This window comes from Pelecanus crispus, chromosome 5 (assembly GCF_030463565.1).
Source record: "Pelecanus crispus isolate bPelCri1 chromosome 5, bPelCri1.pri, whole genome shotgun sequence".
Taxonomy (NCBI): Eukaryota; Metazoa; Chordata; class Aves; order Pelecaniformes; family Pelecanidae; genus Pelecanus; species Pelecanus crispus.
Window position 1 is genome coordinate 53,147,407 of NC_134647.1, and position 25,634 is coordinate 53,173,040.

General features: G+C 44.8%; 1 protein-coding gene across 1 annotated transcript; it reads left to right on the plus strand.

Moving 5' to 3' along the window:
• Positions 1–4,825: 4,825 nt before the first annotated feature.
• AXDND1 (axonemal dynein light chain domain containing 1) lies at positions 4,826–25,193 on the plus strand. Its single transcript, XM_075711201.1, has 25 exons — positions 4,826–4,922; positions 5,442–5,623; positions 5,977–6,077; positions 6,703–6,829; positions 7,180–7,265; positions 8,562–8,618; positions 8,739–8,844; positions 9,550–9,671; positions 10,187–10,327; positions 10,769–10,873; positions 11,496–11,616; positions 12,216–12,317; positions 12,893–13,059; positions 13,918–13,978; positions 14,371–14,662; positions 17,355–17,568; positions 18,173–18,266; positions 18,790–18,998; positions 19,602–19,698; positions 20,674–20,784; positions 21,646–21,783; positions 21,914–22,045; positions 23,236–23,327; positions 24,198–24,349; positions 25,108–25,193. Exons 1-25 carry the CDS (start codon positions 4,826–4,828, stop codon positions 25,191–25,193), a joined length of 3,192 nt encoding a protein of 1,063 aa, XP_075567316.1.
• Positions 25,194–25,634: the final 441 nt, after the last annotated feature.

Genomic DNA, 25,634 nt, shown 5'->3' on the forward strand with positions numbered 1-25,634 from the left:
CTGGTAGCTCATTGTTGATGTTCGTCCATCTTCCTTAGCCATGCCTTTGCAATTCTTTTCTCCCTTTTGGTAACAGGATGTCTACAAAACTTCTATTCTTTGTGATCCTGTCTGCTGCTATGACACGGACAAGTGGTAGAGCAACAGGATATTTGCCTCCTTGCTCTGAAAATAGCCAAAGTATTCCTGGATGGCGTTGAACTGCGTTCTATGTGTGTTGGCTGCCTAGTATTTTAAAATGGGCAGAGGGAGAGGGGATTGTCAGTTTACTTCTGGCTGCATTGGAGAATCAGGTTCAGAAGCAGGGCGCGGTGTGTGCAGTCTTTATACGACTTTTTACACTGAAAATTTGTTTTCTCTGTATTCATTAAGTTCCCAACTGACTTACAGCATTTTTGTTCTCTGAAGGCCCTTGTGACCTCAGGAATAGTTTTTCTTGTAGTTCTTCCTTTCTCTTGCTCCAGATAATCAATTCTTTTAACACAATTAACTTGTAAAAGAGCTTTGGCTTTAATTTGGCAGGTGCTTTAAGGTATACAAGTTGTTAAGGCTTTCTTTAGTGCGAAAGATTTGAAATACTACGACCCAACTGTAAGAAAATGCAATCAACTTTACAGGTACATGGCACATTCTCATCTGAAATGGCTATGTCCAGTTCAATATGCCAGCATGTCTTGGTGCTCTTGCCAATGTGTATTGTAGCCGCTTTTAACACTGTCTGTGGGAAATGAGGGTTGACACAGTGGCTGGAGTCAGAGCTGCTTTTTCATCTGCCTGTGTCTGCTCTGATGTCAGTGGGGACTTCAGGTAAAGGTTGGTTTCCTAGGTACTGCCCTCCTCTTTCTGAAGAGGTAGGACATCCTCCCATACACACTGCTAAAGGGAGAAGTGTTATGTGAATTTGGTGTTTCAATATCTATTAATTAGGCAGAGTCCCTTCAGTTTCCTTGTTCTGTCAGGTGCTAAGCACAAAAGGGAACTTGCATAGTATCTGGGTATGTATCTCTCCAGTTTTACTGGAATTGCAGCTCCCTTCGTTGGAGAGGGAGGGCAGCCTGATGGAGGTACCTTAACTTTGGTCACAGGGATTTCTGAATTACTCAAATGTTCCTTATTGGCACTTTTTGGTAACAGCTTTTCCTTGCTGACCTACAGCCTAGGTATTTGATGCCAGTAGCATTGGGGCTGTTGTTGGACTTGTCTCCCAATCCACTTAAGACTATCTTTTGGGCTTCTATTTTTACTAACCTGAGTCACAAGTAATTTCATGAAAGCTAGGCAATACTTAAACTCTTCCCGGTTTTCTGTAAGAAGGAATTCCACTCTTCAGAAAGGACATTGTATTTGGCAAGTTTGACCTGACACAGTGTTTGGGTATGTGGCTCTCCCCTGAAAAGATCTCCTACTAGAACTTGTCTGTTGAAACAGTTGGGTTAATTTCAGGGGAAGGGGTTCATGTATACACTCAAACTTGGCAGTATTAGCATGTAAAACCCTGAGAATGAAATGAATTACTTTATCCTCATTCAGTTTAGGATTAATCCTGAATCTTTCACCATACCTTTTGTGGGAAGAAGGGACAGAAGTGCTGGAGCAACTAAGCTTCCTTTTTGGGAAAAAAAACCCAAACAAACAAAAACCCCCACCCTTTGGCCAAACAGCTTTGTCACCTCCTTAGTATAGGATGAAATCCAGTCCAGTACTGTTTAGTTGTGGTGCTCAGAACACTTATGTACAGATGTAACTGCACTCAAATAGGGTCTGATGGATTAGGGACTTGATTTGGCATCTTGATGCCTGTGTCAGGTCTTGCTACTTCTTTCAGTGTTCTCAAAAGGAGATCAAATCATGGCACTTTGTGCCAAGTTTTGGTTGTGTCCCTCACAGCAAGCACTGGCATATTCCTAATAAAGAATATCAGCATTTTCTGCATCAGCATCCTCAGTGTTTGAAGCCTGATGAGCATCTGGCAAGCAAAAGGCAATGAGAAAGGGATGCTCAGCTGTTGGAACTGGTCTTAGTTTTTGACAGGCTGAGGTTTTTAGCCTTGTCAGGGCATTAACAATTTGGTTTACTTTCCATTTCATTGTTGTTTTTAAATTACTTTTGAATGTGCGCTTATTTTCATTTTTCTCAAGAGTACTGGAGGGGAAATACTAAATCTTTAGCACACAGCTTGTTTAATTAGAGTCAGTTACACCATGTTTTTTGAGTTTTCTTAGGCTGTGAGTGTCAGAGCTGGCAGTATGGTGTTCTGGTCAATGATGAGGATGCTAAGGTTCACAACCTGCCCTTTGCAAGTTCTTAATAACAGTATATACTGTTTTCTGTGGTTCTTTCCAACACAAGGATTGTGCAGCTTGCTTCCATGGTAACTCCCTCAGTTTTGAGGTGGGAAGCCTCCAGCTTTTGAGTGGCAGCCAGTACAGCTGCAGCTCCTTACTCAATAACATCACAAAAATCAGTATTAATATGGTAAGATGTGTCCCGGTTTTAATGCAGATAACAGTTTCTTCTCAGGAAGACAGCCTGTGCAGAGTCTTCATGCCTAGTACGCCCTTTCTGTTGGGGTATTTGGCTTCCAGCCTTCAGAGGTGAGGCAGTCCTGCATCTGAGCTAAGTGCTATCCTGTGACAGCATGTGCTATGTGCTGTGGTGGGAGGGGTTGAAATCCTGATGCATTTGGTTTTTTTAAATGAAATGGCATGGTTGATGTGACTCAGTATGCCCGCTAAAGGAAAACTGAACTGTTTGACCTCCCACCTTCTGAATGTAGATGGGCTGGTGGTCCAGCGTGAGCTGCAAGCAAGCCCATGCGCTCTGCAGCATCAGGGTTATGAACCGGCTCCCTGCAGTACCTCCGAGCCAGCCGAGTTCAGCCTCGCCTCTTCTCCCTGCGCTTGCAGCCGGCGAGGAGAAGCCATCGCTGCCCCTTCGCCTGCAGTGGCAGGGGAGAGGCACGCAAGCGGAGGGCGGCCCAGCGGCCACCGCGCGCTGCTGTGTGCCCAGGCCCTGGCACCAGCGGTTCCCTGTATGCAACCTGTACCGTGTTCTGTCACGCAGAAGAGCTGTTTATAACCTACTGTATTACAGCAGTTGAAATATATTTTGCTATTAGGGGAGGAAAAAAAAAAATCGCCTTGGCCTGTTTCTTTCTTCTCTGAGGCTCCTGATTTGGGGGGGGTTGCAGGAGGGCAAAGGGGAGTGGGGCTGGGGCTGGGTAAGATCTGTGGGGTTGCTCTCCTGGGAAGGTGCATGCTGTGGGGAGATGTGGGTCAGAGCCTTGTGGGGCTAGGGAGGGAGGGCGGACATCTTCTAGAACGTGGGGAGAGCCCTGTGTTTCCGTGGCGATGGAGCTGGGGGCGGGGGGGGGAGCAGCACAGCAGGTAAGGCTTGGCAGGTATGGGGGGCCCTCGAGCAGAGGGAAGCTGGCCTGCCTTGGGGGTCTGGGGGCTGCAAGCCAGCGGGCCTGGGGTGGCCTGAGGCTGCCTGTGCCCGCAGCCCCCCGGAGTCCCTGGCACAGCCGCCTCCCAGCCCTCCTGCGTGGGGCTGCGAGGCTGCCCCTTTCCGAGGGCAAGGAGGGCAGAGGGGTGGAGACAGCTGGGCTGTGGCAGACCCTGAGCCCGGAGGTACCCAGGAGGAGTGCTGGAGGGTAGGGTGGAGATCTCCTTGGCTGGGTGTGTAGGAAGAAACTTTTACAGAAGCCCTTCTTCAGGTCCTAAAAAGCAGCAGAAGTGTCAGAGACACCAGCTGAGAAGGATCGTTGGGGCTTCATAAGCTGCATGTTGGCCATCGCATCCCTGCTAGAGGAAAGGATGTCCTTGGAAGTGCTGGAGGGGAGCACGGGGAGGGAGTTGATAGCTCTTGGAATGGACCAGAGGTTCATAACCTCTCCCAATTTAATGTATATTAAATTGGAGCAGCTGCCAAATGTAGATCACATTGGTGATTTCTGCCTTTATTTTGGGGCCTGAGAAGGGGTTTGTGCGCCAAGAACTGAATGTGGTATCTTCCAGATGTGCACCACATGCTCTAAAGTCAAGTCTTTTCTATGTCTTTAAACTGTAGCTGCTACAGAGCAGTGTCATTCATCTTCCCATCCTTTCTGGTGGGAATATTGTGTAGTGCCAAACAGCTGTTAAAGGGGGAAAAAAAAAGGTTTTCTTCTGTGAGAAGGTTTTAGCAGTTCTTTGTATTTTCTTTCTGAGAAACCATTTACACAGCAAGACAAGAAACCACCTGGCAAAATTACTCCTAGATTATACCTACATGCATAAACATGTATCTGAAGGCAAAGAAATGTAGTTCACCTAATTAGAAACCACAGTACCTGAGGATACAGCTAATAAGGAGCTTAAAAACTTTTAATACCAAGAGCATTTATAAAAAACCAATATATATTGGCAAGGCTGGAGGGGTGGGGGGGAGGCTTCAGACGAGAATTTGTGGAGATTATGTAACTAATGGAAATAAGGTTTTGTTGTTGTTTTTTCCCATTAGATAACTGCTAAGAATAAAAAGTGGTAAGACTAATAATTGGAGAAGTTCAAATAGAATTAAATGTCTGGCCCAGTTAAATGTATAAAAGAAGTAGTTGTTCTTAGAGCAGTTTGTAGATGGAAAAACAAGCACCCCTATGGAGGATGTAGCAAAGTGTTGGGGGCTTCTTCCTAACTGATGGTGCAAGGGGTTTTTTTCACGATAAATAATAACAAAAAACCCTGTTTAAACCTGTGAAGTACAAATGTGGGTTTAATTCTGTTTCTAGATCATTCATTACTGCAAATTTCCTTGGCTAAGCATTGAAATAAAATAAACACTCAGCATGCCCACAACTGGAGTGCCAGTTCCTGGACCAACAGCCGATGGAAGGAAACCGAGCGGTGCGTCGCAGGCAGGCTCGGTCGGTAAGGACCGGTCAGGTAGGGCTGGGCTGGAGGCTGTGGGGGTTGTACATCTGACTCTCCGTCCTTCCAGCTCCCCTTTGACAGCAGGATCCTTCTCTGCATTAAGTTTTGCCTTTATTTGGGCAATTGCTGGTATTTTAGGGTATTTGTATCTTTGTAGAAAGCTGAATGCTAGCAATCTGCTAGAACAGAAATGGCTTTACAGAAACACGCAAACTTTAGTTGTTTACAGCATCCCTTGGCATTTGCGTACCTGATAGCTTGGTGCAGTCATGCGCCCGGTGCTTTATCTCCCATCCTTAGAAGGTAACTTGTTCTAGGCTTCACTGAAGGTCTAACAACTGCTAAAATGGGTTTAGCTGCCTGTGTTCTAGGTAGCTGGTCCTGCTTTGGGGTAAGGGATTAGACAGAGTTGATCCTGTTTTGGGGTAAGACATCTTATTCTTCTCAGCCCTGTATTTATCATCGGTTGTGCTTTGTCTTTCACCAGTAGAATAAATGCTGTTGAAATGGTTCTGACATGCTATTTTCCAGAGATCACCAAGCTGAGGGGTACCTCAAGGATGCTTGACCACATCAGGCCTGTTTCTTCCTCCCTGGAGCATAGTTTTGTTCCAGAAGAGGTTTTCCGAAGCCTGACCTGTGCCAGCAGTTCTCTCTACAGCCCAGAGTACTTACGGGCCCCGCAAGCCACCAAAACCCCAATGGGCTTCAGGGTGAGTGCGTGTCCATCGCCTGCCTTTTTCTGTCCAGAATCATCTCTTCACTGGGGGCATGTGTTCATTCCCTGGGCAAAAGAAAAGTTTGCAAACCTCGTAAGATAAATTTATCTAATATTACATCACTTTTCTGACCACGCCATTTGATGCAGATCCAAAGTGCTGCCTTCCAGTCCCCATAAAACGTGCTCCCGCCCTGGTGCTGCCATGAAGCCCTTGCCGAGGCTGTTTTGTCCACAGTTTCTTTAGAAATAATGACACAGAGCTTGTTTAGATAGCCACCCTGACCTCTCCAACTCCTTGGCACGTTTCTCACTAAGAAGTGACAGCCACGTGTGCCCTGTCTGCAGGGCTGCCTGCAAATTCCAGATCGGCTTTGGCATTATCCTAATCGTCGGAGCAAGTTCAGACACCTGACAGACCACCCTGTCAGTTTGACAGGCGCTGGAAGGTAAGCAAAGAAGGGATAAGGAGCCCAGGGTGATGGAAAGACGTTAGAGCTGGGAACACAGAGCTAGATCCCTCCCTTGGTCTTTTCTTACAGTAGGTGGCTGCGCTGCCTAATGTGGCTGGATAAATGAACCAGCTGTCCCATCTGAGTTTGGGCTGGAGAGATTTGAGTGAATAATAAATAAACGAGTTGCTAAATGAGCAATTCTTGGAACCGTCCTTCCAAAGGATGCCAGACTTGTAGGGATGCTCTGTGATCCATGATTAAGAAAAGAAGCTCTTCTGGCTTTAATGGACTTAACAGGGAATGGCTTTATGCTTCTTTGTAAATAAGCGATGCTTAACAGCTCTAGGAAGTGAAAAATGTTTTGCTCTTTATTGGATATTGGCTATGTATGTGATATGGCGTTGGCAGCAGATGTGAAACATGGATAGGCAATATGATGTTAAGCTGCCTAAAAAAACATGATCTCGCTGGTCTTTTTTGGCCCAGGGGAGGGAGTCCTGGCCATAAGCCTGGCTCAGGCCAAGCAGAACAAACCCGTACGTGGCTTAGGCTGGCAGTAAGGGAACGGTGGGTTGTCTGCAGGGTGGGTTAGTGAATGAGCTCTTCCCCTCCGTTTCAGGGATGTCTCTTACCTGTGTGACATGGCGATTGGCCAAGAAGCTAAGAAAGCAATGACTGGTAGAAGCTCTTTTGCTGAGGGTCATCAGGACCAGAGAGGGAGCTGTGGTACAGTCCCACGTACTCTTGTGAGTGCTTCCGTTCAGGTCTTTTTCTCTGTGTGTCACTAGCTGGGGAAGGGAGGTCTTCATACACGTCCCCTGATGTTACCCTGAGCCTAAAACTCATCGGCTCTCCTTGTGGCTCCAGCCCGCCGGCTCCCCTGCTGCAGTTCAGCACTAGTTGTTTCAACCTGCTTTTGGATGTAGATTGTTTCTGTCGGGCTCTGGATGTGTGGAGCGGGAAAGGGAAAAGCAGCATGAAAAGCCACTACATGATCTTTCCTCTCCCAGCTGCCAAACCTGTGTCCTCTTTGGGAAGGAACCAGGAGCGTGTTCACATCTTTTATGCTGATGTTTTGTGCTCTCTCTTTTCCTAGCAAGCAACCCTAGCAGATAGTCTGGTTCCCAAGGAATTTCACATCGTGAAGAACAGGGGAGTTTTACCCTTGAAGTACTTTGACAAGTGAGTGCTTTCTGCTTTACAAGGATTTTTCCTCAACTGTTCAGAGCGGGGGGATAAAGTGATGAGAGGCTGTGGTGGGTTGACCCTGGCTGGATGCCAGGTGCCCACCAAAGCTGCTCTATCACTCCCCTTCTCAACTGGACAGGGGAGAGAAAATATAACAAAAAAGCTCGTGGGTCAAGATTAGGACAGGGAGAGATCACTCAGCAATTACAGTCATGGGCAAAACAGACTCGACTTGGGGAAAATCAATTTAATTTATTACCAATCAAATCAGAGTAGGATAATGAGAAATAAAACCAAATCTTAAAAACACCTTCCCCCCACCCCTCCCTTCTTTCTGGACTCAACTTCACTCCCAATTTTCTTTACCTCCTCCCCCTGACTGGTAGCAGGGGGACAGGGAATGGGGGTTGCGGTCAGTTCATCACATGTTGTTTCTGCTGCTCCTTCCTCCTCAGGGGAGGACTCCTCACACACTTCCCCTGCTCCACTGTGGGGTCCCTCCCACAGGAGACAGTCCTCCATGAACTTCTCCAGCGTGGGCCCTTCCCATGGGCTGCAGCTCTTCACGAACTGCTCCAGCGTGGGTCCCTTCCATGGGGTGCAGTCCTTCAGGAGCAGACTGCTCCAGCATGGGTCCCCCACGGGGTCACAAGTCCTGCCAGCAAACCTGCTCCAGCGTGGGCTCCTCTCTCCATGGGTCCACAGGTCCTGCCAGGAGCCTGCTCTGGCATGGGCTTCCCACACGATCACAGCCTCTTTTGGGCACATCCACCTGCTCTGGCGTGGGGTCCTCCACAGGCTGCAGGTGGATATCTGCTCACCGTGGACCTCCATGGGCTGCTGGGGGACAGCCTGCCTCACCATGGTCTTCACCAGGGGCTGCAGGGGAATCTCTGCTCTGGTGCCCAGCAGGTCTGTCTTGGAGCTGCCTGGCATCAGCTCTGTCGGACTGTGGTGCTCTTCTGGCCCCACCAGTAACTTTTAAACCCATTGGTTACTTCTTAGCCAAGTACCATGAGAGGTCTTAACACGAGTCTTGCAGGAACCTTCTGCTTTTGGTAGGGGCAAGAAGAAGGAGCTCCAGCTGGGGGAATAGCTGTGGGAGGTCCAGTTCTCACATTAGGCTCTGGATGCTCCCACTGAAAAGCAACCCTGTAGACCCTTCTCTGCCTCTCCAACCTTCATGAGCTTGTACATGGGACAAAGAGATTGGAGGAGAGAGTGGGATCCTGTAGCTAGTACTGGAAGGATTACTTTGTCATCAAGTTCTAACATTTGTATTCATTTCAGTAAATACACAACGCTGCTTGAAGACCGTGAAAAGAAACTGCGGCTGTTCCCATCCATGTAAGTACCATGCTGCATGAAGTTGTTGTTGGAAAAAAAAAAATAGCTGTTTGAATTTCATTTCCTGGGAAAACATCATAACATGCTATGCAGAATAATGATGTGTCTCTGGTCTGTCAGGAAACCTTCTGGGAGGTTAGAGGTCATCCAGCTGATGGAGGTGATGGACAGCATGTTGGAAAAAGCTGGAGTAGACAAGCTAATCAGAGTAACAGGACCTTCACAGGTGGATAACTTGCTTGTGCCTGAATAACTTTCTTGTACCCAGAAAAATAACATCCTGTTTTCCCCAGTATTTATTCCTCCTGTGCAGCTAGTTTCTGCCCAAGCCAGCTGTCTGTATGTCCTGTAATAACCAGGGGTTTCCTCTCCTGAACTTCATCTTCATCTGATCCACAAAGAGCAAATGGTTAGCTTGCTGGTGTAAGTTACATTTCTGGCAAAAATGCCAGAAAGGAATGCATTTGGCATTATTACTATAGAGGAATGAATGCAGTAGCTGTCTCATCTCTTCGCTGGGAGATAGGCTGCTGTGTTACAAAATGGGCCTTTGGAAACCTAGAAAGCAGATATCAAAGAACATCTGTACCTTGCCTGGCCTTATTTTCTGTTATTCTTGCACAGTGATGGGGAAGGATTTTTGAAAAATGTAGAGCATTGCCTCAGCAGGAATTCTAGCTGGAATTAGTGGAGAAGCTCCCGTGGATGTTGACGGGAGGGTAGTCAGGATAGTGCATAACACATTTGAAAACAAACATGTGAGTGTGTGCAGGATGGCTCTCTTCCTTCTCCTTTATAGCTTTAGTAGTGCTTTGTTCTCAAAGGAAGACCTCCTTCAGAAGAAATGAGATATCTGTGCTAACCTCTGTTGTTAAAGGTGTAGGCTGGCCAGGCTCTGCAAGGCTGTGATTTTTCTTGCCTGTTTTTCCAGCTGCACAACTTGCTGGAGCTGATGAAGGCGGAGCAGAACATCTACAACATCGTTTTCCATGAGCTGATTCGGCAGGTCAGCGTGGACTGCATGGAGAGAGGACAGCTGCTTTCGAAGCTCAGGTCATCATCAGCCAACCCTTAATCCCCCTCTTGATTTATGGCAGTGTCCTCTTGGAAGCAGCATTAGCTATTGCAGATCGTTCCTAATGTCCTTGCCAAGCAAAGCTAGCCTGTCGTGATGTAATTAGCATGGAGTCTGATGCCAGGAGTGAAATAGGATTTCCCTGCCTAGTTAACAAACGGGACTAACGAGCCTCTGTTAGGTAACCTGCAGCTCTAAGTCAGTGGCACTGTTGCCACACTTGACAATGTGGGCACCTTATTGGTGTGATATTCAGTGGAAGTTTTCATACATAGAATAGCTGGTACTTCACTCACAGCTGGTGTTCCCATGCTCAGATTACTGCTCTTTGTAGCAATTAAATTGTTCCAGAGTGTTTAAAATCCCCAGTCCAAACACTCAAAAGATTGCCTTCTAGATAGCTTCCTGTGCAGTGAAAGGAAAGGGTCTTCAGAAGCGGTAAGAGAGATCTGCACTCTCGAGTAAATACCCTTTTTTACTCTTTTTACTGCAGGCAGAGGTACGTGGGTCTCCTGGAGCGGATTCCTGAACAGATGAAGACCCTCTACAAAAAAATGATGGCGCAGCGGCTGGTCGACAGGCATATTACAGAAGAACTACTCTATTTTAAAGAATCTGTTGGACGGCTGGCCAGGTCTGAACCCTGCCTGATCCTAAGAAATTAGCTCTGTGCCCTAAGCTTAGTCCATTGACTTTGTTCGGTTTTCTAATCTTCATCCCAAAGGAGCCGGGAGATAGTGTTATTGATTTGAAGTAGAGGTACAGGGACCACACTTGAGCCTCCTCCTCACACTCTCACTGCACCCTCTTATTGCCAAATAATGTCAAAGCCACCTCCTTTCCATAGCACGCTGGAGGCTCATTGGTGGGGGACTGCAGAAAGGGGTTGTTGGAGCAATGCGCATGTGTGGAAAGAGGAGGTCTTCAAAATGCCTTTCACCCCTACAGTGAAATGATTGTGTTGGAGGAAGAGAGCCCTGCATGATAGGGTAGGGCCCACCAGTCTGCATCTGCCAGAGTAGAGACCTTTGGGTTGGGCTATAAGTTGCATTAAGCCTGTTCCCTGCTGTTTCAGCGAGCTGTACGAGGTACGAGAGCATGACCACAAGGTGACCAAAGAGGCAGAAAAAGCTCAAGAGGAGCTAGCTACAGCCATGTGGGAGGCTAAGGCGAATGCAGAGTAAGTTGTTTTCAAAGTTGAGGTTGGGAGATTTCTGCAGTGTGCTGGACTCATTCTCTTGGGGTTGTTGGGAAGGAGAGGTGAGGGCTGATTTTCTTCTGGGGAAGAGAGCTTGGCTGTTTGTGACAAATGCCATTATTTTGCTATAAATGCTAAACCCCTCAAAGGGATAGGAAGCTTTTCAAAATGTTTCTGGTTTTAAGTCATGAAAGTTGCATTTGTTGCTCAGGTGCTGGCATTCCTTTTTCTTCACCCCACATTCACAGCTGGTGAGCTGTGAGCCTGCAGCTCTGAACTTCTAAGGGCCTATGGACATCTTCAGATACCTAAGAAATCGGAGATTTAGGTGGTTGGTATGAGAGTTGTGGTGCTTAGGTGCACAGATTCACTTACAGAGTTTTGTATTCACACTGAATCCAAGTCACAATGGGAATATCAACAGAAAGGTGTTGTAGGGGCTCGAGGAAAAGGACCTGTGAATTTACAGGCCATGTGGGAGGTGACTGAGAGAGGAAGGAGGAAGAGGAAATGTCTAAGAAAATCTTTAGGAATTGGGATAAAGACAGTAAACATGAATGAGACACACAGATGCACGTATTTCATTGTCTTTTTCTTCTTCTAGCCTTTTGGAAGAGTATCGGGAGTTGTATGAGCTACAGAGAAGACGACTGGAAAAGCAAGTTCTGCTGCTAGCCCAAGAGAGAGATGTTTGGAGCTCAGCTGCATATGACCTGGCTCTGAAGGTAGGTGCAGGAGATCAGTCACACATTGCAAGGCATAAGCCATCATAGCTAGCAGTCTTGTTCCAAGGGCAGATTTCATCCCAAAGAACATTTTTATTCAATACAATTGGGAAGTAACACATCTCATACCTGCCCTGATCTCGTTTCCTGAGGTCTGTTGTATTTCATATGTGTGTCTTTTAAATGGAAAACAGTTAATTCACACAGCATTTTTTGTATGGATCCCCAGGTTCTGTGCAGGAAGAACTTCTGTGAAATTAAGATTTCCTTTCAGAGGCAGATTTGACTAAAAAGTTTCCTCATAATTTAGAATATTGTACCCAGATTCCTCACAGTTCCTCACAAAATATCATTCTTGGTTAATTCTGTGCTTCCCTGTTTGTGTGTCCCCCTTGTTTGTGATCTCCTACTTTATCCCATTCAAGTTTAAAATCTGTTAGCAAACTTCTGGGGCTGTCTGGGAGATAAGAAATTTATTTGTAAGGAAAGTGGACTCAACCACTTGAGGTCCATTTCATTCATGGTAAGGCTCCCATGTTAATGTCAGGTGCCTCTCCTCTCAAAAGAAAACAGTGCAAATAATAATGTTTTTTCTTCAGATAGTAGACAGAAACCAGCTCACATTAGTTCGCAGGCTCTGTGTTAGTGGAAAGACACTGATCAACGTTCTCAAGCATTTCATAGTCCTCTTGGCCTCAAAGGTAGGGACCTGCCTGTGATGGGTACCTCTTTGAAGTGTTTGCATGTGTGGTTTATGTAGCTCTATGGTCCTCAGTAAAGCATTCCATGCTTTGGCTGTTATTTGAACTTTCAAATGTTGGTCTAGCTTCAAACAAGTGTTAAAATTTGAATGAGTTCACTCTCTTTCTGCTTTTCTCTTTACTCTGTCCCCTTTTCTCTATCTCAAACTTTTCTTTTTTCCTCTGTTTCCCCTTTTTCTTTGTGGCTTTCTTCCCTCTCCCCATTCCTTCTCCATAAAACCAAAACAGATCCAGGCTACTGTAATTTTGAGCTCATAGATATGGGTCTGCATGGTATCTCAATAGCATGCAAGCAGCAAGGAGTCAAGAGCTCAATTCTGGCGCGCCCAGGGAGGGTAAGCCACCATAGTCCAGTGTCAAAGGGTTTGTGAGGGCTGTGCTGTGGAATTAGACATTTCCCAGATCTCTGATGCGTGTACATCTCAAAATAGCTAGGGCAAAGGGAAAATTCTTCAGACTTGGATCAAAACAATCACAACAGTCCCTTTTTCCACCCTCTCGCCCAATGCCTGCAGGACACGGGAGACTTGGCTGATCTGCAGGAAGAGACCGAGCAGTTCAGGGAGAGGTTGGGTCGCATTGGAGCAGAAATAGAGCGTTCCGAGGAATCCAGCCAGGGAAAACTGCAAATTGTCTGTAGCAGTCTCAACAAGTGGCTTCAATACTTCTATAGCTGTGACTCGTGAGTGGCCCAGAGGGACCAGGGGTAGCAGTTAACTCCCTCAACCTTTGCCTTGTGACAGGAGATCAGACAGGAGATCAGGTCTCACTGGACTGGTGCAAAGTGTGCACTGACTCTCAGGTGCAGTGAGATTTGGCGCCATTAGCATGTCTGTCACTGCTCTACTTTTCTGCTTGATGCATTTATTTTGATAATCAGGTCTGTAACGGTGACTCCAAAGTGATGCCGTGGTTTTTGGTTGAATAAGTGGAGCAACGATTGTACCCTGCTGCTGCAAACCAGAGTGTCCTTTTTGCAGCTGTCATTGCTATAACAAAATTCCTCTATTTAGTTTGGTTCATTTTAACTTGAATGCACATGCATTGATGCTTCGATAAAGCATTCAATTCTCTCATGTACAGGTACAAAATGCAACTGAAAGGCACAAGGTTTCAAATCCAAAGTAATTTTATATGTTAAAGTGCTTATATCTTGCAGGCTTTTTGTTAGTTCATTGTGATATGTTAAAGCATAAATGCAAGCATGAAATGCAGAGCCTGTGCATTAACAACAAAAGACATCACTTTACAGATTTCATTTATAGAGTTAATAATGTCTGAATTTTTAATATGTGCTTGAATCTGATTTTTGTCTTTGCTGGAGGTAACATTTTGTTAACTGACACCCAGTGTTTGTGTTAGGTTGAGTGAGAGGGCAAAAATCTCTGGTTGAGTAGGGCCTTGTGTTTTTTATTACTTCAAGTTACAATTTGTATCACAAACTTGGTATGCATAGAGTATATATCTTGACTCTTGGTTTTACCTTGGCTACTAGGAGTTTTTTCTCTCAGCTCTCATCCCTTCTCTCCTTCTGCTTTAGCTCCTCTCCAATGAATGAAAAGCTACTGGATGAAATCCTACAAGATATCAAGAACTTGATAACTGTAAGATTTTGGGGGATTGGACCTATTATTGAGTGCTATCTGCTCAGCAAATTACCATGTGTTAGCTGAGCCACAGTGAGCACCTCTGTCCATCACAAATGTGAACAAAACCACATCAGCTCAAATCTTTCATGCTGAAGCTTAAGCTAAGAGTCTACACATGGGAAGTTAAAATTGACCAATGCCATAGTTCAGCCAATGCATTAAACTTAGTTGTGCATTTGAGCACTGACTGACAGCTCTGGTGACTGATAAATTATATTAATCCATAGAAGCTCTTAGAATTGTCACCAATAAGTTTCCAACTTGTGCTATCTACTCACTGTGGTGTCTTTATGCTCATGGATTCCTCACACTTCTCTTACCCTATTTCCATCACCTTTCTGTTGCGGCCAAGGGGTGGTCCAACTTTTAGGGACATGGCAAGCTTGCTACTTTTCTTTCAGATGCTAAAAGAAGACCTAGAGCAGTACAGAGGGGAGGAGCACCTAAGAAAGACTGAAAGTCTCAGGAGCACTGCCAGCCTGCAGAAGCACTGGATGGAGCTGGGACAAACACTGCTGAATCGACACCGGGACTTTGCTGGAGCATTGCCTCCACAGCACGCTGGCCTGGAAGAAATCAGCCAAAGGGCATGTGAACTCTACCGGCAATACAATATAAGAATAAGTGGGAATAATGGTAAGGAATGACCAATTTTGCAGTTCAGCCTTTCCTTAGGGATGCCAGGAAAGTAGCAGGTAATAAAAGGACCGGTTGACGTAATCTGTACTGGCTTTTTCCAAAGCTAAAAGTCTGACCCCCAGATATGTGCTGGGAATCAAGAACATTCAAGGGATAAACTCCAAGAAACTTGACTTGCAGGCACATGTAAAAAGAATATCTGAAACTTTAAATGTGATCAGTGCAAAGAACATGCAACACAGATATGACACGGGGAAGTCGTGTGTTATGTTCAGAGGGAGCGTGGGCACTTTGTGATTATGTAGATAATGCATGGAAAAGAAAACAAATGTAAAAGGAAAGAATGGATGTTTAAAACGTAAAGTAAAACATCACTTTGGGGATCATTCACCAAGTAACACTGTCTCAGGGTAATTTTTATTTATTAGTGTATCATTAACACAAAGTTATCTTAATCTAGATATTGAATTATCTTCATAATAAAGTATGTAAATAAATGTTTTCTTTGTTGATATAAAGTTATCATGTCCCATGTAAGATAAACATCTGTGGAGTAATTTGCAACTAACTTTCCCAACCTTTGCCTCTGCAAGATCTTAACTCATTTCTGATTTCAGAATTGTTTTTTTTAATCTCTGATGGGTTTTTTTAATCATTTAATCTGTTTTTTTAGCAGACTAAAACTAAACTGAACATGTGCTGTCAGGAACTGCAACTCATGTTTGCTAAACTGCTTCTCATACTGACATCTTATTCTTTCACTCAGGGTTATCCTTTGCTCTTCCCTACATATTCTTATGCTACTTGTTATATTTCAGCCTACTAAAGGAGTAGAATGGTAAGTCTGTCCATCCTAAGAGACAGCTAGAGGAATTAAATATCGGTGGTAGTTCTCATTAGGAAGTGAGAGAAAGAAGAAGGGATGGGGCCATAATTGGCGAGACACCAGGATGGCAAAAGTTAACAGTGGATTGTCAGAAGCCTTGATACTTAGTTGTAATCTGAGCAAAGCTAGGCAGCACAGCACAGACATCTGACCCAAAATTGCTTCAGCCAGTAAAGTCCAGAAAAAGGGATTTTGGCTTATTTTAAGAGGCTTTGGGAACTGGACCACAGGAAGGGTATTCTCTTGATCCATATAAGGCAGTGTATTTTGAATGGCTTGGATTCATTTTTACGTCGTAATGTCATGGCCTTTCAGTAGAAAAGACAAGGTATCCCTTCTCTTTACATTGCATCTTTGGTAAGAAACAGTGAAAATGAAAGAGGTTATAAAGAATAGGTAAGAGACAATACTGAGAACATGGTAATCTTGTCTTGTAAGGCAATGGCACTCAGTTACCTGAAGTATTTATTATCGTCCAAGATCTGATTACCTGGTCTCAAGCAGCATGTGTCAGGAGTACAAAGGTTTTGGTATTTGATGACAAGGATTAGAGATGGAGAGAGAACAATGAGATATGAGATTGTTTTAGGCAGGACATATAAGAAAGGACTTACATGAAATTTATAAGGTTTGGCTTAAGGTCTTTGCTTTTATTCAGTCTTCTTTGATCACTTAAAACCTTCATAGTGTACCTTCTTTGTGAGAATAAGATGGTTTTGACTGAAATTGGCACTTGGGACTAGAGTGACCTCTCCAGCGAGCTCTAGTTAGGTCTTCTCTTTTGCTGCGGACTTGATTAAGTTTATAAGATAAATGCAATGACACAGACAGCCTTCCCAAAGCAAGCTGCTATTTAGTAAGGATCCAGAATACTGTGTAAGGGCTAATATGGCCAAACCACACATAAGTGATCAGAAGTGACTCTTCTCCCTCATCCCATGCACTCTTGGGACCTACCACTTCTTTCCTCTTAAGCTGATGCTGCATGGCAGGAAAACTTAAACAATATCATTCCTAACACTCCTCCTTGGCCTCCTGGTTGTTAAAAACTAATGCCTGATTGTGCAACTCCCATCATGCGCTCTAAAAGGCTCCACCCTGTGGAGGGTAACCTCCTCCATTTCTTACCAGTCTGGACATCCTACCAGTGCTTCACTGCACTTCTCCCAGTCCAGAGGAGAAGTTAACCAGTTCTACCCCACAGCCATACACTGGGGAAACCAAGCCATGCATCAAAATCATTGAAATATTAAAAAAAAAAAAGGTCATCACCACCATGTGCTTAACATGCCATCTTTGCTACAAGATGTCGTGGAGGCCAGGACCTCACTGGGATTTACAGAAAGCTTAAACATCGGTTATCAAGGCAAGCATTGTTACATTTCAAGCATATTCCTGAACAAACAGAGAATATCCATCAGCATCTGCCAGATGAGCGAATGAACAACTAATTTATTACTTCGTCCAGGCATTTTGCACATCTGTGCATACTGTATCACTTGCATCTTTGAAGAATGGGATTGTAACTGCAAAGCCATTTTAAAAAAGATTTATATTAAGCCTTTATGCAATGAGAGAGCCAAATCTGCCAAGACAAGAAGGAAAGTCAGGGCTTCAAATCAAGCCCATTTTCTTTCAGGTTGCTTTGAATTCAGTGCTTACTAAACAGCTCATTCTTAGTCCTAAATGTAGCCAGTTCACACATAAGCTGTTCATCCCTCTTGGCATTCCTCTTTGAATTCAGCTTTGTTTTTGCTGGCTGAAAGAATTGTAATTAAAGGTTTATATTTTCTTCCCCCACAGGCACAGCTAGGTTTTTAACAGCCTTGGTGAGAAGTATGGAAGATTGGTTATTCAAGGAGCAAGAGTTGAAACAACATTCTGGCATGCACAAAGCTGACCTGTGGGCATTTTATCACAAGATTCCTGCATGGCTGGCCCAGGTGGATGCAGTGATGAACTGTATAGGCTCCAGCCAGTTGCATGAAGCTGAGAGTGATAAGAAACCACATTTCCCGTAAGCACAGAGGTGTTAATTGTGCCTGGGCTGTCCTTGTACCTTAAACTACACTCGTAAGAAAAAAGAAATGTTCTTTTGTGGGGACCCTGGTGCAGGAAATTGGCAGTGGGGTAAATGTGATCAGCTGAAGTGTTAAAATGATTGGCGACTGCCTTTCATTTGCTTTGCTTTGGCTATATCTGTGGAAACAGTTGGTGGCTTCAATATCGCTCCTGGAACACCACCATCTCCCTCAGAACTGCCACCTGCTTTGGAAATCTTGACATTTGAAGAAAAAACAAAATATGTGCTTCATTTACAGTCAGATTTGTGGGGGCATATTCATCTTCATGGTGCTCTGTTGTCTTTGGTAAATATCATCAAGTAATAAATCATTTGCAGAGCACGTGCATAATGTATATGTAAGAGATTACTTGCAAACGCCAAGTTTGCCCACAATTACAGCATTAACAAAAAAGCCCATGTCACATTTCCAGCATATGGTGTACCAAAACATGTTGTTTTCCTTGAGTTGGGAAACAAAAGGTGTCTTTGAGACAGGAGATCCTTGGGTCCGGTGCACTAGAGGTCACTTTGCTTCTGGATTTGTTTTTTTTTTCAGGGTGGTACCTAGAGAATTTTTTCAGATGATTCAGCGATGGATTCTGTCCATGAATAATGAGGTTGAGAAGAACATCACACATCTTAATGAAAAAGTAAGCGCAAGCCTGAAACTGCAAGGGATAAGAGCATTATATCTAGTATTCAGTCTTTCCTTTAATTTCCATCTGGCCAGAGCGCAGTTGTGGGGAATGCTTGAGTCTCTTTCAGTGCTCTTTCCTGTTTGAGTTGAGCTGTGACTTTTGTCTTCCAGCCAAAGGAGCAGAGGAGAGCTCCTCTAAAAATAGCTGTAAGGTCTCCTGTACAGTACATGAACACAATTTTATTGTTTCATCTTTAGCAAGCATTTCCTCTGGAATAATATTGATATTTCCTGTTCAGAGAGCTGCTGTGGCTACTAGCTCTCTGTGGTTTTACTTCTTTCTCCCAGGAGTGTAGACCAGAGGCTATGCATTTTTTTAAATGTTCTGTAACTGTGGTGTGTGATTTTTGGTTTGTTGCTGAATTCTGGACACGACAGAGCACCATGTGGCTGATAAGCAGCATATGATCCTAAACAAGAACTGGCAAGACCAGTCATTTATTACCCGTTTAGATTTGCTCTGATGTTTTGTGCAGGTGACTGAACTGCACAGAAACCTGACCCTGTGGCTGGTGAATTTGCTGAGACACATGACAGCAGACCGCTCGTCCCGGGAGTGTCCCCAGCAGCAGGGGTCAGACACCGAGGTGGACAAGGAGCTCAGACTTCTGGGGGCTCGTAAGCTGCAGCATGAAGCTGAAGAGCTGGTTGCAGAGATGGGCAGACTCTCTGGTTCTATAGTCAGGTATCAGCAGAGGTTTCAAATTTTATCTAAGGGGGGTTTCTCAAGAAAAAATGTGTAGTGTGCTGAGAGATTGATCATGGTGACAGATACCATCAATTTGCTTGTCCTTTGACCTTTTCCCAGGTCCTAAATGGGCCTTACTGGAATTTGTAGGGAGCCTAATAAGATAGGAACACCTAAAGACAATGACAGTGCCTGCTTTATACCTAGTACTGCTATAAAATATCTGTGATTGCATGGGCTGTGCCCACACTTTTGAGGATGACCTCTGGAGGATGTAAGGGCAGTACCGGCAGCAAGTCTGCAGTCCAGGTCACCTGGAGCAAAGCCTCCACCTGATTCAGGATCTGTGCTCAGACATCCTCTGTGGGTTAGCACAGCACAGGCATGGACAAGCTGTCTGGGAGTTCGTTGTGTGAGTGGGGCAGGTGAGGATTGCTCTTCTGGAGACTTCTCTAGTGCAGAGGTCTACAGATAGCTCCTGTACCTTGCTGACAGCAACAGGCTCCCGACTTGAAGGGTCTTTTCCAACCTAAATGATTCTACGATTCTAAGCATTTGAGGGCATTCCTGCACGGCTGATGACATTCTGCATCTTTGCAGCTGCTGCCGCGAGATTGTCAATGCAATAGTTCGAAAGAAACGGTCAGAGACAGATTTAGAAGCTGATTTTGAGCTGAAGGAGCTGAATAAGATCAAGGTAAAAGGTGCCTGTGTTTCCAGCTGCCTAGTTCTGGGGTAGATGAGACAGCATTTACTTTGTAAAAGGTAGAGAAAAATGAATGTGAGATTTTTGAGGAGGAAGACTCCTGCTACTCTAATGGATTACCCTGGTCCCCCAAGTTCCCTACTGACTCCACAGTACTGGAAAGCAGATAAACCTGGGTCAGGTTATGCTCATATTTTCCTTGCCCTGTTTCAGGGTACACATGTATGGGCTCTCCTGTGAGATTCATTCTGTATGAGTGGCAGTAGATTCACCTGTGGTTGAAAGCTTGTCGGAGCCATGTACATCCAGGCTTGCATGGTGCTTAGGAGTTCCTGGAGCTGCTTGGTGCAATATACCTTTACACAGATGTAGTTGAAACTTTTTGCAGTCAACTGACCTACCTGCCGCCTCCTTATTCTACCCTTGCACGTAGAGCTCTTAATTGCTACCACTGTCATAGCCAGTGTTTAGCTGAGCTTTGCCTGTGCTTTAGGAATGCAAGAGGTAGACCCTTCCTGAAGCCCAAGGCCTCCTTGAGCACAGGGTAAATGGCATTGCTTCAAGGAATGTAAGAAGCTTCTCTGCAGCGATTGAAAATACTTATGCTTCTGTTCTGTGTTACCTTAGTGAGCAAAAAAATTAACCCCTGGGATTTACACTCATTTCTCCCCATGTGGGCTGGGGCAGTGGCTGTGACAGAGATGTTATGTGCTGGCCTGAGGAGGAGTTTGCTGAAGGAATTAGTTGGTAGGAGTGATTAGCTGGTGACAGATGCCACATCCAAAAGCTTGGAGAAATGTGTCTTCCTTTTCCTTTGTATGGTGAGGATGGAAATGTCCAGGTAGGCGCCTTCCTACAAATAAAGAGAGAAAGGTGGAATTATTTAACTGACTGACTGAATATGGTAACAGCTACTTTTTCTGCTCAATAATCCCTGAATAATCATTTTCTGTTATGTCTTCCCAGACTGAGTGCTGTAATTGGATTCAAGTGTGTAGTCTTCTCCTTTCAGAGATCAAAGGCACTCCAGTCTCCTTTCTGGATTTAGAAGAACTGAGAAACCTCTTTGGATCAGAGGTATATATAGACTGCATTTGCTGTTCTAGGTTGAACCAGTCTGAATGAAGGTCTGCTTCAAAACTTTTCCTTAAGGAAGCAGCTACAGTTCCATTTGAGGGAAGGTTTCACATGGAGACCTACCTGCACACACTCAAAGCAGCAGCTGGAACTATGAGGTGTTATGACTGTAAACTGGTTAAAAACCACAGTGCTTCTTGGGAGGTCAGGTCTGAGACAAAATCAGAGCCTCAGTGGAGCTAGGAGATTTTACCCCACTGGCCCAGTGCCCCATGGTACGTGATAGCTTGTGCTTCATTCATTGGGGTGGACTTTGGCTGGAATGCTGGTGGCTGCCTTGACCAGGAGATGAGGCTGAACTTATAGTTTAATTCGTTATGTGGCTAGATGGATGTGTGACACTGCCTGTGACAATTAGATGTGTTTTATAGATGGTTGGCCTGGCATTGGCCTGATTTCATACGAAACAGGCTAAATTCAGATGATGAGGAAATGGATTTAGATTTATTGTCTCGAACAATTTGTTTGCGTCAGTTCTGAACTCAACCCCCAAGCAAAGTGACATTGTTCATGACTTTGTGTACAGCCAGTGCTGTAGCTCACGTGCTGCCTCTCCTTTTTTAATCCGTGCCATGGCCTGTACAAAGCAGGTGTGCCACAATGGGTCCTGCTTATGTAATGTTCAGTAATTAGCATATTCATTTGTGATTTGAAATATATTCATACTCAGGACCTCCTAGGTGGCTGGAGTCCAAGTCTAAACTTGTGCAAGAGAAAGTCAGAGACCAGTTAACTTTGCCTAGGTTATTTGGATGGACAAAGGGAGTGTGCTACTAACCCGATCCTTATGGTGCCTTACAGGAATTGCAGCTGAAGCTTAAGGACACTATCGTTTCTTCAACTCAGGAAGAGCTTGAAGCTGAAGATGCCAACCACAGTAGGAAACCCATAACAGAGGAAGAAACATTTGAAGTAAAGGAGGAAATTGCTATTACGCAGGTGACTGTAGTAGCTGCAATATGCTACTTTCCAGCAGGGTCTTTTTATTTATTGGTTGGTGCATGCAATGTGAACCTTGAATGCCACTTAGGCTAGTGGTATCTCCTATTTCTTGTTCCTTTTCTCTCAGCAGCAGCCGGGTGCTGGTATGGATTGTCTGACTGAGGACGATGAAGCTACAGCAGACATGATCAGATACGTAGGGCATGACTCCAACATCCACCTGAAGTCTCTGAAGTCAGACATTGTTTCAGTTACAGGGGTAGGAGTCTCCACTGCACCAAAGGTTTTAGCCTGTTGGCAGATTTGGAGCTGGGTTTTATCTGTCTACTCAGACTTTGTTATGAGACCCCATTTAACACGTGTGTCGGATCTGCTGGGGCAGTGCAAGGTGCTGGTGTTCTCTCTGATTCCTCTCTTCTTGCAACTTTGAATAATCATTAGCACAGTTACCACAGCTGCAATTCGTCCTCCTGACCCATGCATTACTGGCATGGCCCCAGGACTTTGGTGGGACCAGTAATGGGTGATGTGTGTAGTCTGAATCAGAACCAACTGCAGAGACTGGGATGGTGAAAATTATTTGGCACTGAGCACATGGGAGGAGTTGAAGAGGGTTGAGATATGCAGGGAGATCCCAAAACAACAGGGAAGCAAGAAGTTCATTTTTTTCGGCCTCCTAGGTCCTTGTTTTCTCCACTTGCCTTTGGGATGGTGCTCTTTGGTAAAGTTGCTCTTCAGAAGTCATAGGGGCCTGCCTTTTGCAGTCAGTCATCCAGAGTGGAGCCTGGAGGTACAGGAATTGTGGAACTTTAGCAAACTGTCACTGGATGGTCCCAGTCCTTAAGCATGCTGCATTGCTGAGTGTGCCTTGCCCTTCATGCTTTCGAGGTGGGCAGCTAGTGCAGAGTGACAGTGGGAGATGCAGGAGCACTTCTTTATGGACTTTGATTTGTTTTACAGAAATGAATCCCTGGAAATCACAATTACCTTCTAAAGCTTAGAGTAGGAGCCTTTTAACAGTTACTTTTACAGAAAAACCCTGGTTGTCTTTTTTAGATGAAGAAAACTGACTTATGCCTGTTGGACCCTGTGAAGAGCTACCTCTTTCTGTTCTCTAAATATATTTTGGGGTGGTTTTTTTCCCCTCCTGGTCAGGCTACAGACAATTCCAACCTCCATAACCCAGGGAATGCACTAGCTACCCAAGACTGTGAGCCAGTGAGACTTTCATGTCTGAGTCAGAAAAGGATTTCAGTCTATTTTTAATGCCAAGATCAATTCAGTGCCTGAACTAGCCCCTGATTTTACGTGTTTTGCTGATACTGAGCTCTTGTGTGTGTTGTGACTGTGCACTGAGACACCAGCACCAACCCAAGCACATGCCACAGATGAAATGCAGCATTGTTGGTTTCACATTCACTTATAGAAGGTTTTGCTCTTCCCAACTAGAGGGAGATGACTGCCACCAAGTCGTCGACTCCCTTGTCTCAGAAAGAGTTTGAAGCCCTGGCAATGCTGGAACATCTGCAAGTGCAGCTCCTGTGAGTACTGGTCCTGTGCTGGAGGCATGAGTGGGGCAAGGTTTCATCCCAGACAAGTGCCTGTTCTGCTCTCTGATAAGGTTCTGCTTCATCCAATTTCTGTTGGCTTAATTTTGGGTTTCCTTCTGTTCTGATTGTCTTGGGCCATTGACTGTGATTTATGTTAGTTGAGGACATGATCCACATCAGCTGTCCTTCATCTGCATGCAGATTTTCTGGTTTGTGTACTCATGAGGTATGTTGCAGAGGTACTCATGATGGTTTTCTGCCAGACTTCTTAATACTTCAGGTCCTGTTAGCACTTGCAGGTGCTATGTGAATGCAGCTGAGTGCTTCCAGGGCCTGCTAGTGCCAAGGAGCTTGGTAGGTATAGCCATGCAATGTTGTGCCTTAATGTGGGGAACGTAATGAAGGGACACCCAAGTGGCTCTGTGCAGAACCACATTAAGGTTTGTGTTTGGTAATGACTTCTTCTATGCTTAAGCAGGCTTGGGCACTCTGAATTACATTCCCTCATACTTCTTGTTTTGTCTGTGAGCTTGCATTATCCAGGGTAAGCCCATCTCATTAGCCTTGCTAATAGAATTCACTGTTCTCTCTCTTTATCCTTGCACAATGAAGATCAGCATCTCACCCTTTTCTACCAAACACTGAGTTTTAAAATTAATTCAGTTTGTAGGTTTTGCATAGATGTGCCATGAAGTCCCTTATAGATCTTTTAACAATTCCCTTCTCTGAAACTATAAATGTGTTTTATAGAGTCAGTCAATCCTACTGAACGCTTCAGCTTTCTAAGTCTGTCTTTTAGGTATCCTGCCAGCAGCTGCTTAGATTTCAGGTTTCAGCATTATATTTGTTTCTGTGTTTCAGAGAAACAGAGGTCCGTGCTCAGAATGCAGAGAAGAGATCTGAAGGTCTTGAAGAGAAGCTGGAAGAAGCTCTGCAGAGAATCAAAGAGTTAGAGTGTGAGGTGGAGAAAGGGGGGAAAGTCTTCCCAGAAGCAACACACAAAGAAGGGCAAGGTCAGGAGAATCAATATTCTGAACCCTCTCCTAGACTCAGAAAGGGAAGCAATCTTGGAGGACACCTCACTGATCTCCCATTTAGTGCAGGACCTTTTCTTCCTGGGCACATCCTAGGGTTTTGTCTAGACTCTTTGTCAGAGGCCAAGCAAGGAGGCTTTTACCATGACTCTAGATCGCGCCAGGAAGAACTGCTGTATATGGCCTGTTTTTGAAAGAAAGTAATTTTGTTTGATTTTGATACATGACACAGGGTCTATATCTAGGACATCACTGTAATTGGCTTCATCTTCCTTCTAAGTGGGTGTCCCCTGTTACAGTCAAGACAATCTGTTTAGGATCACTGATTTTTGGGGTAGAAAAGAAATAATGTTCCAGGTCCCTTCACTCGCAGAGGCCACAGACCTTTTGTGTTTATACCACAGGACATTATTGCTGTCTCCACGAGTTGTCTGAACACTGCTGACCTACTGATCTTGCCCATGTGGTGTGGCAGGGAGTTCCTTAGGTTGCATGTTTATGGTGCATGAAAGCACTTCCTTGTGTCCTTTCTCAACTGGATCTGCACAGATATAAGATGTGAAGAAGAAGAAAGAATGGGAATTAAAACTTCTTCCCTTAGCCCTTCAGTGTATCCTATCTCTTTGACATCAAAGTGGAAGGATAGGCTAATTTGTTTGTTAAGAATGTGGTACCTTGGGCACGTTTTTACTCTGCAGTATTTTTAATGGCTTTGTTTTGTTTTGTTTTTCTTTCAGAAAAGTATTTCCAAGAAAGCACCTCAGAAGTTGGGGCCTGCTCAAGTCCCAAAGCTTCTAACTCTGGCCAGTCCAAGGGATCCTGAAAAAGAAAATGTTAAAGAACAGCAATGTCTGAGTAGTTTCTTAGTGCCCATTCATAGTAGCATCTCGCCCCAATCCATTGCCTTACTCCTCATCCACTACCCCAACATCTCTGTGCTGTCTCAGCGTTTATGCTGTTCTTCTAGCTGCCTCTACCACTTCCACATCTGTCTTGCTCATCCTCTACCTCCTCCCACAGCTCTAGTATCTTTACAGCTTGTCTTGTAAAAAGGCCAGCAAATATTTGTGGCGTGAGTTTTATGGGAGCACTGAGTGTTGAGAAGAGGCCTCCAGGGAGCTGAAGGGGCTGATTAAATACAGAATATGTTGTACTTAATAGAAGTGGGATCCTTGTCCTTTGCAGCAGTATTAAGCCACTACCTGCAGGCCATCCTTGTAACACAGCTGCATTTAACAGAAGTATTACTAATGATATGTGCCAA

Bases quoted from the DNA above. Each gene is read 5' to 3' on its own strand.
- AXDND1 (XM_075711201.1), top strand. From the start codon at position 4,826: ATGCCCACAACTGGAGTGCCAGTTCCTGGACCAACAGCCGATGGAAGG. The intron at 6,830-7,179 runs GTGAGTGCTTCC...CTCTTTTCCTAG, and splicing joins GTACAGTCCCACGTACTCTT to CAAGCAACCCTAGCAGATAG. The intron at 8,619-8,738 runs GTAAGTACCATG...CTGGTCTGTCAG, and splicing joins CTGCGGCTGTTCCCATCCAT to GAAACCTTCTGGGAGGTTAG.